Source organism: Impatiens glandulifera, chromosome 2 (genome assembly GCF_907164915.1).
Source record: "Impatiens glandulifera chromosome 2, dImpGla2.1, whole genome shotgun sequence".
In the NCBI taxonomy this organism is placed as follows: Eukaryota; Viridiplantae; Streptophyta; class Magnoliopsida; order Ericales; family Balsaminaceae; genus Impatiens; species Impatiens glandulifera.
Window position 1 is genome coordinate 366,728 of NC_061863.1, and position 14,757 is coordinate 381,484.

A 14,757-nucleotide genomic window follows, 5' to 3' on the forward strand; every position below is an offset into this window, starting at 1 on the left:
TCATTCCTTCACCAAATTCCCTCACCTAATCATTTCTCTTCTTTAAATTTATAATTGTATAAATTTTATTAATTAAAATAAAACTTTCATAAATAATTAACTAATAAGAGATTAATATGCAAAATAAAATAAAATAGCTGGACTTGTCATTTTAGGGTTACTAGTATATAGTATAGAGAGTTAAATGAGATTTCAGATGTTTTTTTTTTAAATCTTACCATTTAAGACTCCTTGTTTTTTAATTTATACAACCGATGTTTTTACTTAATATGTTTTTACTTAATATTTTCGTTAATTGTGTCATTTATAAATAAATAAAATATTTATGTCACTAATTTAATTATGAATATTTGTTAAAATTGTAGTTAAATTAATTATATAAATATTTTATTTATTTATTAATAAATTAACTTTGTTTGAAAATTTTAAAACAAAACTTCTCCAAATTATTATAATTGAAAAGGATGTCCCATATTCCAATTACACCCAATAAATAGAAAATTTGACCAAATAAAATATGAACTTTTTCATTTCTCTACAATTTTTTGATGTGATTTTTTTTTTTAATTATTATATATTAAAAATTGATTAGTTTTTAATTTAATATATGGCCATGTTTGGAACTCAAGGTTTAGACAAATATTTTTTTTTAAATTATTTATTAGATATAAATTTAGATGGAATAATGTTTTTATTTGTTTTTTTTATTTATATATTAACTAATTTAATAATATTTAGGTATTTCCAAACATCACTAATTTATTATTAAAAATATATTATCAATAATTAAATATTATTATGTGCATAACAAATTGAAATAATTTTTGGTGAACATTAATATTAAGGTTTGTATAAATAAACAAACGAATTATTAAAATACCTAGTTAACAAGTAATCTATAAGTTAGGGTTACCCAAGCGATTTTCTAAAATCTTCAAAATGTTCGGTCAGTTTTGGCGGGTTGATGTTCAATCCTAGAACCTGAGATCTCCAAAGGAAAGGATCGATCAAGGGCATCGCCGCTAGTAGGTTTGTTTAGCACGAGATTTTTGAGAAACCCAGTAGTAGAGCACTACTAAGACGATTTACGAGACTCGTCTTCTTGATTCTGTTGCCTTTTGAAATTTGAATCGTCTAACAGGTAAAATCGATTTTCCTCTTTGGTATCTCAATGTAACGACGCCATGCTACATCCCTTTCGTCGTTGCCACTTAAAGTTTACTTCTTTAAACTTCCAATAATCTGATCAATTTTGCTTTATAATACTATGAGTATGATATTATTTTAGCATGATTGATGTTAATTATGTTCCTAATTCAGAGTGAGATGTCATGTGAGCCTTTCCCACTGTTAACGTACTTGGATGTTTCATATGTTGGCAGCATTTAACATGGTAATGGATGTAAATGACACTTCGTCCGATCAAATTATTGCGGAGTTAATTGAAATGGGATTTGAATTTTCTGATGTCATGGAAGCCATAAAAGTAGTGGGAGCATCTTTGGATGATGCAATCAATTTTATCTTGAATGGTTCTGGGAGGAGAAATAATTCATCCAACTCTAATAGTTATGAACATGACGCAACCCACGAGAAGGCACAGGGGAAAAGGGCTTGTTCATCTTCATTTTCGGATCAAATGAGGCAATCAACTATTACGGAGCATCATAACAGATTAACGCATAGATCAAAAAGAAGCAGAAAGGAAGTTGAAAGTGAAGTCTCAATATCTGGTTTAAAGGACGGACCAAATGAAGCTCTTGAATGCATGACTACAGATCTGGTAACTGAGAAGATGTCCTTTCCATATAACTGCTCAAATGAACTAGCAAATCAAAAGAACTGGGAGCAGGAAGTCAACAGGCTGTTAAACAAGCACTTTGGTTATTCATCTCTGAAAAGTTTCCAAACTGAAGCACTTGCTGCTTGGGTTGCAAACAAAGACTGTCTTGTTCTAGCTGCAACAGGATCTGGTATCTATAATGTTTATGTCTTATTATGTTTGATTTGGATGGTCAAGAAAGTTATAACAATTACCTTTTACAGGGAAATCGTTATGTTTTCAGATTCCGGCATTATTAACAGGGAAGGTTGTAGTGGTCATTTCACCTTTGATAAGCTTGATGCACGATCAATGCTTAAAACTAGCAAAGCATGGGGTGTCTTCATGCTTTCTTGGATCTGGGCAGACAGACAAAAGCATTGAACAGAAAGCTATGAAGGGCATGTACTCAATTATCTATGTATGTCCAGAGACAGTTCTCAGGTTAGATATTTGCAATGCTGGTGCCTTTTTACTTCTAGGTGGATCTTATGTTAAGCAAGTTAAGACGAGTGCATCATGTTGCAGATTGATAAAACCACTCCAGAGCCTAGCAGAAGGCCGCGGAATTGCGCTTTTTGCAATTGATGAAGTTCATTGTATTTCCAAATGGGGTCATGATTTTCGACCGGCTTATAGGCGAGTATTTTAAATTCACATCTGCGTCCATATGCACTGCTAATTAATTGATGCTACATTAAGCTTTAAGTAATTTCTTCTCATGATACAGATTTAGGGCATCAAAATATGTTGACAAATTGCTCTTTTTATATTTAGGAGGTTGGCTATTTTGAGAGAGAACTTCAGTGCTGATAACTTGAAATTCTTAAAATTTGATGTCCCGTTGATGGCATTGACAGCCACTGCAACCATTCGTGTTCGTGAAGATATTCTCAAATCCTTGTGCATGTCAAATGAATCGAAGACTGTGATTACTTCATTTTTTCGGCCCAATCTGCTGTTTTCAGTGAGTTTCTTCTGTTCTTTGTAATATTGTGTATTGGGTATCATTTTCTTCTCAGGTGTTCTGTTTCTCTGATATTCTTAAGTGCACCTAACTTTGCAAGAGGATTTGCATACAATGTATTAAATCATGAAACAACTATTAGGTATTGAAAGAATATTGTTGCTTGATTGCATCCTAACATAATTGGGTTAATTATGTGAAGTATCCTTTTGTCAAACATGGATGAAGCTTCTCTTTTGCATTCTCATGCCAGGGGTTAAAACTTGACTGGAAAGGCCTAAACTAGATGTCAAGATGGGTTTGATTATTTCTCATCCACAAAATTTCAATGGATATCTTGTAATCCACCATAAGATTCTAATATCTGATACTGAATGTTTGATTATTTTCTCTTGTTCCAAGAGTTTGCAGCCTCTTCCAGTTCTACTCTAGTTATTTCAACACTAACAGATGCAATTTCCATTTATTTATAACTTTCCCTAGTCATGTGCTGCAAACTACAGGTTAGGCATAGCAGGACTTCTTCATCTTCATATGGAAATGACTTCCGTGAATTGATAGACATGTATACCCAAAAATCAATCCCTGGCAAAAAGAGAGTCCTATCAGAAAATCTAGATCACGGTCTTTATGAAAATTCAGTCATTGTCGACAAAGAATTGGAAAGTGATGTAAATGAAGATGAATACTCAAGTTCTGATAGTGAAGATGAAGCATGTTTGATGCGTGCATCTGGATCAACTGCTTCAACTGAGAAAAAATTAACAGTTGATTTTCTTGAAGATGAATATGATATCTTTGACTGTGCAGATGATCTTGATGGTACGCTTTTGAAACTTGCAGTATGAGTCTTGTTATCCATCAGTCATTAGTTTTAGTGTTTTTTTGGTAAATATTTAGTTTAAAGTACAAATAAAAATTGTGGCAGGATGACATTGGATTTGGTTTAGCAGATTATGGATTAATAAATAAATTAATAAAGCAGCTATTGGTAATATGGTGCATCACAAGTATTATCAATTCAAGTAATTAGAGAGTATACATGATAATAGGAGATCACATGCTCATTCATTTTGTGAACGCTACTAACTCATACTTTTTGTAGTTCCCTGCAGTGAATTTGTTGCACAACCACCTCTTCCAAAGTTAGATTCCAGTGAATTGTCAAGAATGTTTGGTGTACGGAACAAAGAGGAGGAGGATTTTGAAAAATGTCATATTGGACCAACAATTATTTATGTGCCCACCAGAAAGGAAACTGTAATCATTTCCAAGTTTCTTTGTAAATCTGGTTTAAAGGCAGCTCCATATAATGCAAAGGTATCCCTTTTTTTGGAGCCGTGGGCCTTAATTTACTATACCTAAAGTGTTAGAGAGGATCTTCTTCACTTTGTTAGGTTTTCAATCTTTGATGTACTGCAGATTTATTGATTGTGGTTCATACAATACACGTCCCAATTTAAGTGATCCATTTTCCCTTCATTTTACACTTTTCAGTTATCCAAGCAACACCTTAGACGAGTACATGCGGAATTTCATGACAACACATTGGAGGTAATGCAATTGAAATCTCGTATCCATGCCTAGCATTTCTAAAGGTTACTTTAGGAAATCCTGACCTGACTTACCATCCTTTTCAGCTGCATCACAGCCTATCTTTCTCTCTTATGCTTATATTCATTGTTCTAGAAGTTGATTTGACTTAATCTCTGGTACACCTAGGTTGTTGTATCAACAATAGCTTTTGGGATGGGGATTGACAAGTCGAATGTACGAAGAATCATTCACTATGGCTGGCCACAGGTGCACTTTTTATGCCTTGTTGATGTGCTCAACTAGAAATACTTAAGAAGGCACCTGTTTAATTCTCATGAATGTTTATGTTGTTTCCACTCGTCTTTATCAAGCACCATTTTTTCCATCTCTGTTTTCTTGACTGGCATAACACAATCTTCATTTGCAAACACCTTTTCTGTGGATCCAGATGGGATCACGTTTGGTATTGAATTTAGTTTAACATAAATTCAGAAATTTATTGGCCTCTCATATTATTCAGATCTATATACAAAATCAAAAGTGTTTTCAAATAGATCCACTATTGCCTGATACAAAAACCTTAAAGCATCATGGGAGGAAAATAGGAGATTAATTTCAATGAGGAAGAGGATTATGCAAGGAGAAATATATTCCTGTAAAAGTAGATATAATGCTACCAGAAGTCCGGTTGTAACAGGGGACAACTTGATAAGGGCATGACCTCATATTTTTTTTTTTTTTTGAGAACGCTGGGTTCCGCTACTCCTATGGAGTGCGACTAATCCCCGCAGGGTTAAGTACATAGCCCGCAAACATACTTAACCAATTAACCAGGCGCAGAACTTGCCGCCTGACGGGCTCGAACCCAGAACCTCATGGAGGCCTGAGGGATATCCACCTCTTGTTGCCACTAGGCTAGAAGAGGGGATGGGCATGACCTCATATTCTATCAGTGCAAGAGGGGCTACTATAGATCTAGCTCTCATGTCAACCTCCGCAGTTATGTTACATGATGACTTATGATTTTGCAATATTCTCACCACTATTTGTCATTGATAGAGCTTGGAAGCATATTACCAAGAAGCAGGCCGAGCCGGAAGGGATGGAAAATTAGCAGATTGCAGTAAGTTCAATCTATTTATTATGAAGAAAACAAATTTGGTGTTTACACATTTTTTTGAATGTTTGCATCAAGTATGAATCTTTGAGTCCTTCTCAAGAAAGTGAGGGAGATCATTTAATTCATTAAAACAATACTTTTAGATTTCAGTTCTTAGGAGTTAGCAAAGACTGCATCTCTTAACTTCTTTGGTTTTTCGAAGCAGTTCTGTATGCAAATTTATCAAGAACTCCAACTCTTTTGCCAAGTAAAAGAAGTCAAGATCAGACAAGGAAAGCATATGAAATGTTGTCTGAGTGCTTCAGGTTGGTCTAGTGTGTATGCATGTCGATGCAGTATTTCCTAGCTTTTTTCTGTTTCATTTTAACTTACTATCCTCCTGCTTTTTGCAGATATGGAATGAAAAATTCTATATGTAGATCTAAACTGCTGGTAGAATACTTTGGAGAGGAGTTTAATCAAGAGTGCCACGTGTATGTTGTCATTCACTCTTTGAACCTACACTTTCTTGTAGCTATTATTGGAACCTCAACCTGTGTATATATGAATGCAAAGTGTCACGGCCCACTCTTCCTGGCCCAAGAAGAGGAGGAGGCTTAAGCCCTCTTAAGCCCAATCCAAGGAAGATTCTAGACAGGAAGGAAGCTGGAAGGAAGTTCCTTGATTAGTGCTAATTGAGATATAAAAGGAATGTCTTGATTAGGAATGTCCTTGATTGATATTTATAAGGAATCCCTAAATTAGTGCACAATCAATGTAACGGCTAGAATTAGCCCTATAAATACCCTTGATGTAATACATTGTAAATCACGAAGTATTTTTATCAATACATTACTTTCTCTCTCTAAAGTTCTTGTGTTTATTCGAGTGTTACTTTGAGTAAGGCTGACTAGTTATTCAATCTTACGAAGATCATAACTAGTGCCGCACGGATCGTTGGTGAAAAGACCAAGCCCGTGACAATTGGTATCAGAGCTGAAATGACGAGGAGATCGGAAGAAAATTCAAAGGTCGTGGACGAAGTAGAGAATCTTCCCCACGGGACCGGAGAAGAGGGTAGGAACTCTCGCAAAGTTCAGGCAGGAGGAACCAAACCTACCAAGGAAAGAGAAAGATCAAGAGACGCTATCGTGGACATTATCGCCAGGTTGGAGAAGGTAGAACTCACCGTGGCGTACGGACAAGATAATGACGGGGACCTAGAGGAACGCATTGCCGAGCTTGAGAAGGAGAGAGACGAGCTCCGAGGAGGAATGCAAGGCGCCCTAAATGAAGGCTTGTCCAAATGTCAAGAGCAAGCTCAGATCGTGGAGCAGACCCTCCTTGGCGAAATCAGTACCTTGACGGAGAAACTCGAGGTAATGACTTCTAAGTTACTAGCTACCGAACAGGATGTGGCGCTACTCAAGAAGGCGGTGGCGCAAGAGTGCGGGCGCGCGCCTGTAGGAGTCCCCAATCCGATAAGGATAGACGTTCCAAGGCCTAAAGCGTATTTAGGCGAGAGGAATGCGAAAGAGATCGATAACTTCCTATGGAGTCTGGACCAGTATTTCAAAGCGCTCGGCCTAGTAGAAGAGGCGAGAAAGATAGATACTGCCACGACGTACCTGGAAGACACCGCGATGCTGTGGTGGAGGCGAAGGAGTAGCGACATTGAAAAAGGTACGTGTTCTATCAATACCTGGGGTGAATTCAAGGAGGAACTCAAGAGACAGTTCTATCCTGAAAACGCTATTCGAGAAGCAAGGGCCAAGTTGCGACGACTCTCACAAAGAGGGGGTATCAAGGAGTATGTCAAGGAGTTCATCGCTACTCTCCTTGAGATCCCTAACTACTCAGACGATGAAGCCCTGTTCGCCTTCACTGATGGGCTACAAATGTGGGCGAAGCTGGAGTTAGAACGGCGTGGCGTCCAAGACCTGAGCTCCGCTATTGCAGTGGCCGAATCACTTGTTGATATGAGAAGGCAAGACAATACAAAGTCGACCCACGACAAGAGCGACAAGGGGAAGAACAGTAGAGATCGTTTCCACAACAAGGAAGGCTCGTCGAAGTCCAACAAACCCAGTGGGGGAAGAGATCAGGACGAGAAAAGTGGGGAGAGACCCCGAATAAAATGCTTCTTTTGTGAAGGACCCCATAAGGCAAGGGATTGCCCTACGAAAGACAAACTATCCGCATTACTGGAGGAGCAAGAACGCCGCCAGGAAGACGCGCGATTGGGGTCACTACATCTCCTCAATTCCATTAAAGCCAAGTTCGAAGAACCAAAGTCCGTGAAGAAAGGACGATTGTTCGTAGAAACTAAAGTCGGGAACCACATTGTTAAAGCTTTGCTAGACACGGGAGCAAATAACAACTTCCTAGAGGCAAAAGAGGCGGGAAGGTTGGGGATCGATTATACTAAAGAACAGGGGTGGCTTAAAGCGGTCAACTCAGCACCGAGTGCAACATACGGCGTTGCTCGTAACGTAAGGGTCAACTTGGGGGAGTGGACTGGATTCCTCGATTTTTCCATTGTCGACATGGACGACCACAAAATGGTCCTCGGCATAGAATTTCTAGACAAGGTAAATGCTTTCCCACTCCCTTTTGCAAATACTATGTGTATTCTGGAACCCGGCAATACTTGCATGATACCCTTAACAAGGGAAGGCAAGATAGAAGCAATGCAACTCTCTGCCATGCAACTATCAAAAGGTATGAAGAAGGCCTGCCCAACATTCCTTGTTAGCCTGAAGGAAGATGGGAAAACTGTGTCCCAAGAGAAGACACCTCTAGAAGTCGCGAATGTTCTAGAGAAATTTCAAGATGTGATGCCCGCTGAGTTGCCGAAGAAACTACCGCCCAAGAGAGAGGTGGACCACAAAATAGAGTTACTCGAAGGTACTAAACCACCAGCGGCAGTCCCCTACCGCATGGCACCTCCCGAATTGGAGGAGCTGAGGAGACAGTTGAAAGAGTTGTTAGACGCGGGCTATATCAAGCCGTCTAAAGCACCTTATGGAGCACCAGTACTTTTTCAAAAGAAGCATGATGGGTCGCTACGAATGTGCATCGATTACCGGGCACTCAACAAGTTGACAATAAAGAACAAGTACCCTATCCCACTGATTGCTGACTTGTTCGACCAACTTGGTGATGCGAAGTGGTTCACAAAGTTGGATCTGCGGTCGGGATACTACCAGGTGAGAATAGCGGAAGGAGACGAGCCCAAAACCGCATGTGTTACGAGGTATGGCTCTTTTGAGTTTCTAGTTATGCCTTTTGGTTTAACAAATGCTCCTGCCACATTTTGTACCTTGATGAATCGAGTATTCCAACCCTTCTTGGACAAGTTCGTTGTCGTGTACCTAGACGATATTGTGATATATAGCAGAACACTGGAGGATCATCTACAACACCTGCAACAAGTTTTCCAGGTACTAAGGGAAAATGAACTATTTGTCAAGAAAGAGAAGTGTGAATTCGCAAGTCCAGAAGTGATGTTCTTGGGGCACATCGTAGGCAGGGGCCAACTCCGAATGGATAAGGCCAAAGTAAAAGCCATAGAAGATTGGGAGCCACCAAGGAAAGTTACCGAGTTGAGATCTTTCCTTGGACTTGTCAACTACTATCGGAAGTTCATAAAAGGATACTCGTCCATCACAGCTCCGTTAACGGACCTATTAAAAAAGAATAAGTCGTGGAGCTGGGATACAAGATGCAGTGCAGCGTTTGAGAAGTTAAAACATGCAGTGATGGAAGAACCCGTATTGGTACTACCGAATCACACCAAGGCTTACGAGATCCACACGGATGCCTCAGATTTTGCCCTTGGTGGAGTGTTGATGCAAGAGGGCCACCCGGTCGCCTATGAGAGTCGCAAGCTCAATGACGCTGAACGTCGGTATACGGTTCAAGAAAAGGAAATGACTGCGGTTGTCCATTGTTTGCGCACATGGAGACACTACTTGCTCGGGTCTAATTTCGTCGTGAAGACCGACAACGTAGCGACAAGTTACTTCCTCACACAGAGGAAGCTGACCCCAAAACAAGCAAGGTGGCAAGCTTTTCTTGCAGAGTTCGACTTCGTTATGGAGTACAAACCAGGAAAAGCAAACTTGGTAGCTGATGCCTTGAGTAGAAGAGCAGAGTTAGCTGCCATCACGAGTCCTAACTTTCCTTTGATAGATCAAATCAAAGAAGGAATTGAGCACGATCCGCAAGCCAAGAATGTAAAGGAATTAGCGAAGAAAGGGAAGACTCGCCAATTTTGGCTAAGGGATGGAGTGCTCGTCACAAAAGGAGAAAGAGTCTATGTACCAAAATGGGAAGGATTGAGAAGATCCATCCTGAAGGAGTGCCACGATTCAAGATGGGCTGGGCATCCAGGTATTCATCGCACATTGGCGCTTGTGGAACGTGGGTACTATTGGCCCCAAATGAGAGACGACATTGAAGTCTATGTTAAGACATGTCTTGTATGTCAACAAGATAAGGTGGATCAACACAAGACTCCGGGGTTATTGGAGCCTTTGCCAATCCCAGAGAGACCTTGGGAAAGTATTTCCATGGACTTCATCACATGCCTACCAAAGTCGGATGGATGTAGCAACATCATGGTCGTAGTGGATCGATTTAGCAAATACGGAATATTCATTCCCATGACCACAAAGTTCTCAGCCGAAGATGCTGCCAACTCGTTCTTCAAACATGTGATGAAATATTGGGGCATTCCAAAATCCATTGTGAGCGATCGAGATACTCGCTTCACTGGAAGATTTTGGATGGAGATGTTCAAACTTATGGGTTCCGAACTCAACTTCTCAACTAGTTTTCACCCACAAACCGACGGACAAACAGAAAGGGTGAACGCATTGCTTGAGTTGTTCTTAAGGCACTATGTAAGCGCCAATCAGAAGGACTGGACAAAGTTGTTGGACATAGCTCAATTTTCATACAACCTACAGAAAAGTGAGTCAACTGGCGGGAGTCCCTTTGAGATCGCTACAGGCCAACAACCTTTAACACCACACACTTTGGCGATGGGTTACAAAGGCCCAAGCCCCACGGCCTTTAAATTCGCAAAAGGGTGGCATGAAGAGGCCGACATAGTACGAACTCACCTTGCCAAAGCCGCCAAACGAATGAAGAAATGGGCAGACACGAAGAGAAGACACTTGGAGTTCGAAGAAGGAGACCAAGTGATGGTAAAACTCCTCCTCCATCAAGGGAGACGATTTTCCAAGGTCCACAAGGGGCTTGTAAGGCGATACGAAGGCCCTTTCCTCGTAGAGAAGCGAGTAGGAAAAGTGGCCTACCGCCTAAAGCTACCCTCACATTTGGAGATGCATCCTGTATTCCACGTAAGTTTACTTAAAACTTATCATGAAGATAAAGAAGATCCTAGTAGACACGATTCAAAGAGAGCTCCCACAGCAATCACAATCGTACCCGAAAGAGAAGCCGAAGAGATACTGGCACATCGGGCGATACCAAGAAGGGGTACCCATCCAAGTTACGTCGAATATTTCGTCAAGTGGAAGGGGTTACCAGAGAGCGAGGCAAGTTGGGAAAATGAATTAGTGTTATGGAACTTCAAAGACATCATCCAGGCCTACAAGGAAGACGCGACGAGGACGTCGCCAGATTGAGTGGGGGAGAATGTCACGGCCCACTCTTCCTGGCCCAAGAAGAGGAGGAGGCTTAAGCCCTCTTAAGCCCAATCCAAGGAAGATTCTAGACAGGAAGGAAGCTGGAAGGAAGTTCCTTGATTAGTGCTAATTGAGATATAAAAGGAATGTCTTGATTAGGAATGTCCTTGATTGATATTTATAAGGAATCCCTAAATTAGTGCACAATCAATGTAACGGCTAGAATTAGCCCTATAAATACCCTTGATGTAATACATTGTAAATCACGAAGTATTTTTATCAATACATTACTTTCTCTCTCTAAAGTTCTTGTGTTTATTCGAGTGTTACTTTGAGTAAGGCTGACTAGTTATTCAATCTTACGAAGATCATAACTAGTGCCGCACGGATCGTTGGTGAAAAGACCAAGCCCGTGACAAAAGGCATTTGCACACCCTTGGGGACATCAATATACTACTATTAGATAGATAATAAACAATTTATCTTTCTGTTACATACTAGGGTTTCAATGTTAATGGGCCGGGATGATTAACCTAATTATACTATCACTACCTAATTGGGCTAACCGGCCCGGTCCGACCCATTAACATTGGACCCTGTTAAGTAACCACTTCCATATGGGTATATGATGAAGTCCAACTGAATGTGCTCCATAATATTTGCACACAATCGAAGTATAGCTAGTGAAAGAAATAAGTCAGGAGGGACCCATTAGTAAATCTCAGTTGTGTAAATTAGCTTTGGGTTAGAAATACATGAACAAGTTTTGCTCTCTCAATAAGTTGAGTAACCCAAAACATCCAAAGCTTATTGCATTTCCTATCAAAGAAGCAAAACAAAACATATGCATTTTCAGATTGAGTGGCTTTTATTGTCATTGATATTGGAGATCTGTTTATATGATGTGTATGCATTTATTTTCCTCACTGAATCATCTAAGGATAAGGTGAATTCTCTTTATAAATGTTTAAGCCTATGTTATTGTGGGTTCAAGTGAAATGGCTACATATGATTTATTCACTCTTTGGCACTTGTTTTCTCAGATATGTGCTTTATTTGAGTATAATTTTGTTTATGCAGGTGTGATGTCTGCACAAAAGGTCCACCTGAAATGCTGAATGTAATGGATGATATAGGAGCTTTTATGCAGGTTCTTGCTGAACATTATGTAAGTACTGGGCATGTCCATCATCTGAGGTCTTATTTGGTTTTCCCTAACTATAAGGCACTCTTCAGTCTCTTATCTAGATGTTTCTGTAAGTTATTCCTTCTTCTTGCAAATATAAAATGTGAAAATGGCATGTAAATGTGATACTTGCTATCAGCAAGCTCTATAGCTACAAGTAGTTGGGTTAAATAGTAAGAGATTTTGTAGATGAAATGAACTCTCCAGTTGTACTTTAGTACTAAGTAAGTTCCAAGTTGATTATCATGGAGGGAAAGAACAAGCATTCACAACCATCACTTGAATTTTTCAGGAACAAGGCTGCCTTCTGGATGGCGTATATGATGATGGCATCTCTGACAGCCATAAACCAGTCAAATACAAGAGGAAACCGGATGTCAAGATATTCGTTAGTAAAATTAGGGAACAGGTAGCTTCTGTTATCTGGGTGCAATCTTTTATATTCATCAGTAAAATGTGAGCAACAGGCTTATGCAAGTTCATATTTGAGCATGAATACTCAAGAATAATGTTCTTGGATGATTATTTGGTTTTTCTACTTTTACTTGCCAATGTTTGACTATGAAACACTTCATGTTGATAAGCCTGGGCGCATCTAGCCAAATTCGGAGAAATTAATAGTGTTATATAAGATACTTCTCAAATGATGGTTTCTTGGTGCAGTTTCAGAAGTTTACAGCTAGTGATAACCTCTGGTGGCAAGGTCTTGCTCGAATTTTAGAAGATAAAGGATTTATCAAGGAGGGAGATGAGATGGTATGGTCTTCAATGGATGATTATAGTCATTTTTAATTTGATTACTTTAAAAACAATATGTTCTTCATAAAAAAGTTATTGGTAGACTGGTGGTTAATATTTCTGAGTATTATTTATGGGTTTGCAACAAAACACAATGTGATTGAACTGATACAAATTATCTTAGGCTTAATTAAATTTGTCAACATAAAACCTTGTTGCCTAGCTCTTAAAGGGTTTCTTCGATTTGCTATATTCAGAACTGGAACTCTGTAATGTACCAGATCTAAGATTTGTAGAAGAAGCGTGTGATGACAAGAAAATGGCCTAAGCCTTTAAGAGATGAGAGAAATCAGATCCATAGCATTCTTCTACATATTCTACCAATTACAATATTACCCTTGTACTATTTTCTAATATATCATTTGGAAACAGTTGTAATTTTTGTTTTCGTATCAAAATCCGGTTACAACCAATAAATTTTTTAATCGACGTATCTGCATCCGCTTCCAGAAACAAAAAATGAAAAGTGTTTCCAAAAGGGTAGTTCCAATACATTTATAAGTGGTCAACTCTATTCACTTTTCATTCCTTTCTCTAGGAGTTTTTATGCTTCATTTGAATTCAATTGATTTGAGCTATGCACCCTATCCTATTGTACAGGTCCATGTTCAGATAAAATATCCAGAGCCAACAAAACTGGGGTTGGAATGGTTGCAACAAAATAAGATGGAGCAGCCCTCCTATGTTTATCCTGAAGCAGATATGCTGCTATCAATGGAAAACCCTAAGCCATACTCAAGTTTCTCAGAATGGGGAAAAGGATGGGCTGATCCTGAGATTCGTCGGCAAAGACTAACAAGGAATAATAGAGTTGGGAGGAAGAAAAAGAAGAGGAAATCAAGCAGTCACCGCCCAGATTCAAAGATACTGAGGAGGTTAACTTCACTCTCTAAACGAAGATGATCATTAATCTGCCAAATAAATTGATTTCTTTTTGGCATATGGCATATTCTTACTGGGTGAAAAGTAGGAAAACAAAATGCAGACAATTTTTTCATGATGTTTTGAGTAAGTTGCTTAACAGAGTTGGTTTCTTTAGTGGGTTGACAAGAAAAGAATCTTCTACGTAAGACAGCAAATAGAGTGGTAATTAACTTTTAGCCTGTTTGTTCCTTTATTTTAAATATACAAATCCCTCTTCTACCTTATCACATGTCTCTTTGACTTGTGTATCAATAATCTTTGAACAGATCATATAAAGTTTTTTGGTACATATCCAGTGTTAGAAAGTCAACATAAATTTAATAATTTATAATTTAATCTAAAACTGAGTACTATTTCCCATGAAAAATCCCATTTGAATAAACGACAATTACATCAGCCTACATTAAATTATGCATATATACAGGCTGAGATGATGAATCTTTTGGTCAAATGTTTGGCTGGAAGACATTTTGTTTTGCTTCAATGGGTTTAGTCTTCCATGATAGTCTGATGCATCTTTTGAAACCAAAGTAGCATTAGTAGTTGTGTACATAAGAAATATCTTTGAGATGTGGGAGGAAAAGTGATAAAAAAAAGAGTGAACTGCTTTATCTCTCCACTTTGTGAAAGGAAAATGGTTTATTTATTGCTTACCTAAATTTAGGTGTTCTTCCTCTTGCATTGCCTTTTCCCCTAAAAACAGATGAGGTGTAGGATGGTAATGGGTACCCGTAGATACCCGGTAGTCGGGTTCGAGTATTTTAAATT

At 38.9% G+C, this 14,757-nt stretch overlaps 1 protein-coding gene across 1 annotated transcript; it reads left to right on the forward strand.

Moving 5' to 3' along the window:
- Positions 1-931: 931 nt before the first annotated feature.
- On the forward strand, positions 932-14,211 carry LOC124926481 (ATP-dependent DNA helicase Q-like SIM). Its single transcript, XM_047466712.1, has 16 exons — positions 932-1,141; positions 1,383-1,973; positions 2,047-2,266; positions 2,351-2,461; positions 2,600-2,789; positions 3,293-3,611; positions 3,895-4,109; positions 4,287-4,343; positions 4,512-4,592; positions 5,385-5,448; positions 5,651-5,750; positions 5,838-5,918; positions 12,162-12,249; positions 12,560-12,676; positions 12,931-13,023; positions 13,666-14,211. The coding sequence occupies exons 2-16, from the start codon at positions 1,391-1,393 to the stop codon at positions 13,966-13,968; spliced, it is 2,622 nt and encodes an 873-aa protein (XP_047322668.1). The 5' UTR covers positions 932-1,141; positions 1,383-1,390; the 3' UTR covers positions 13,969-14,211.
- Positions 14,212-14,757: the final 546 nt, after the last annotated feature.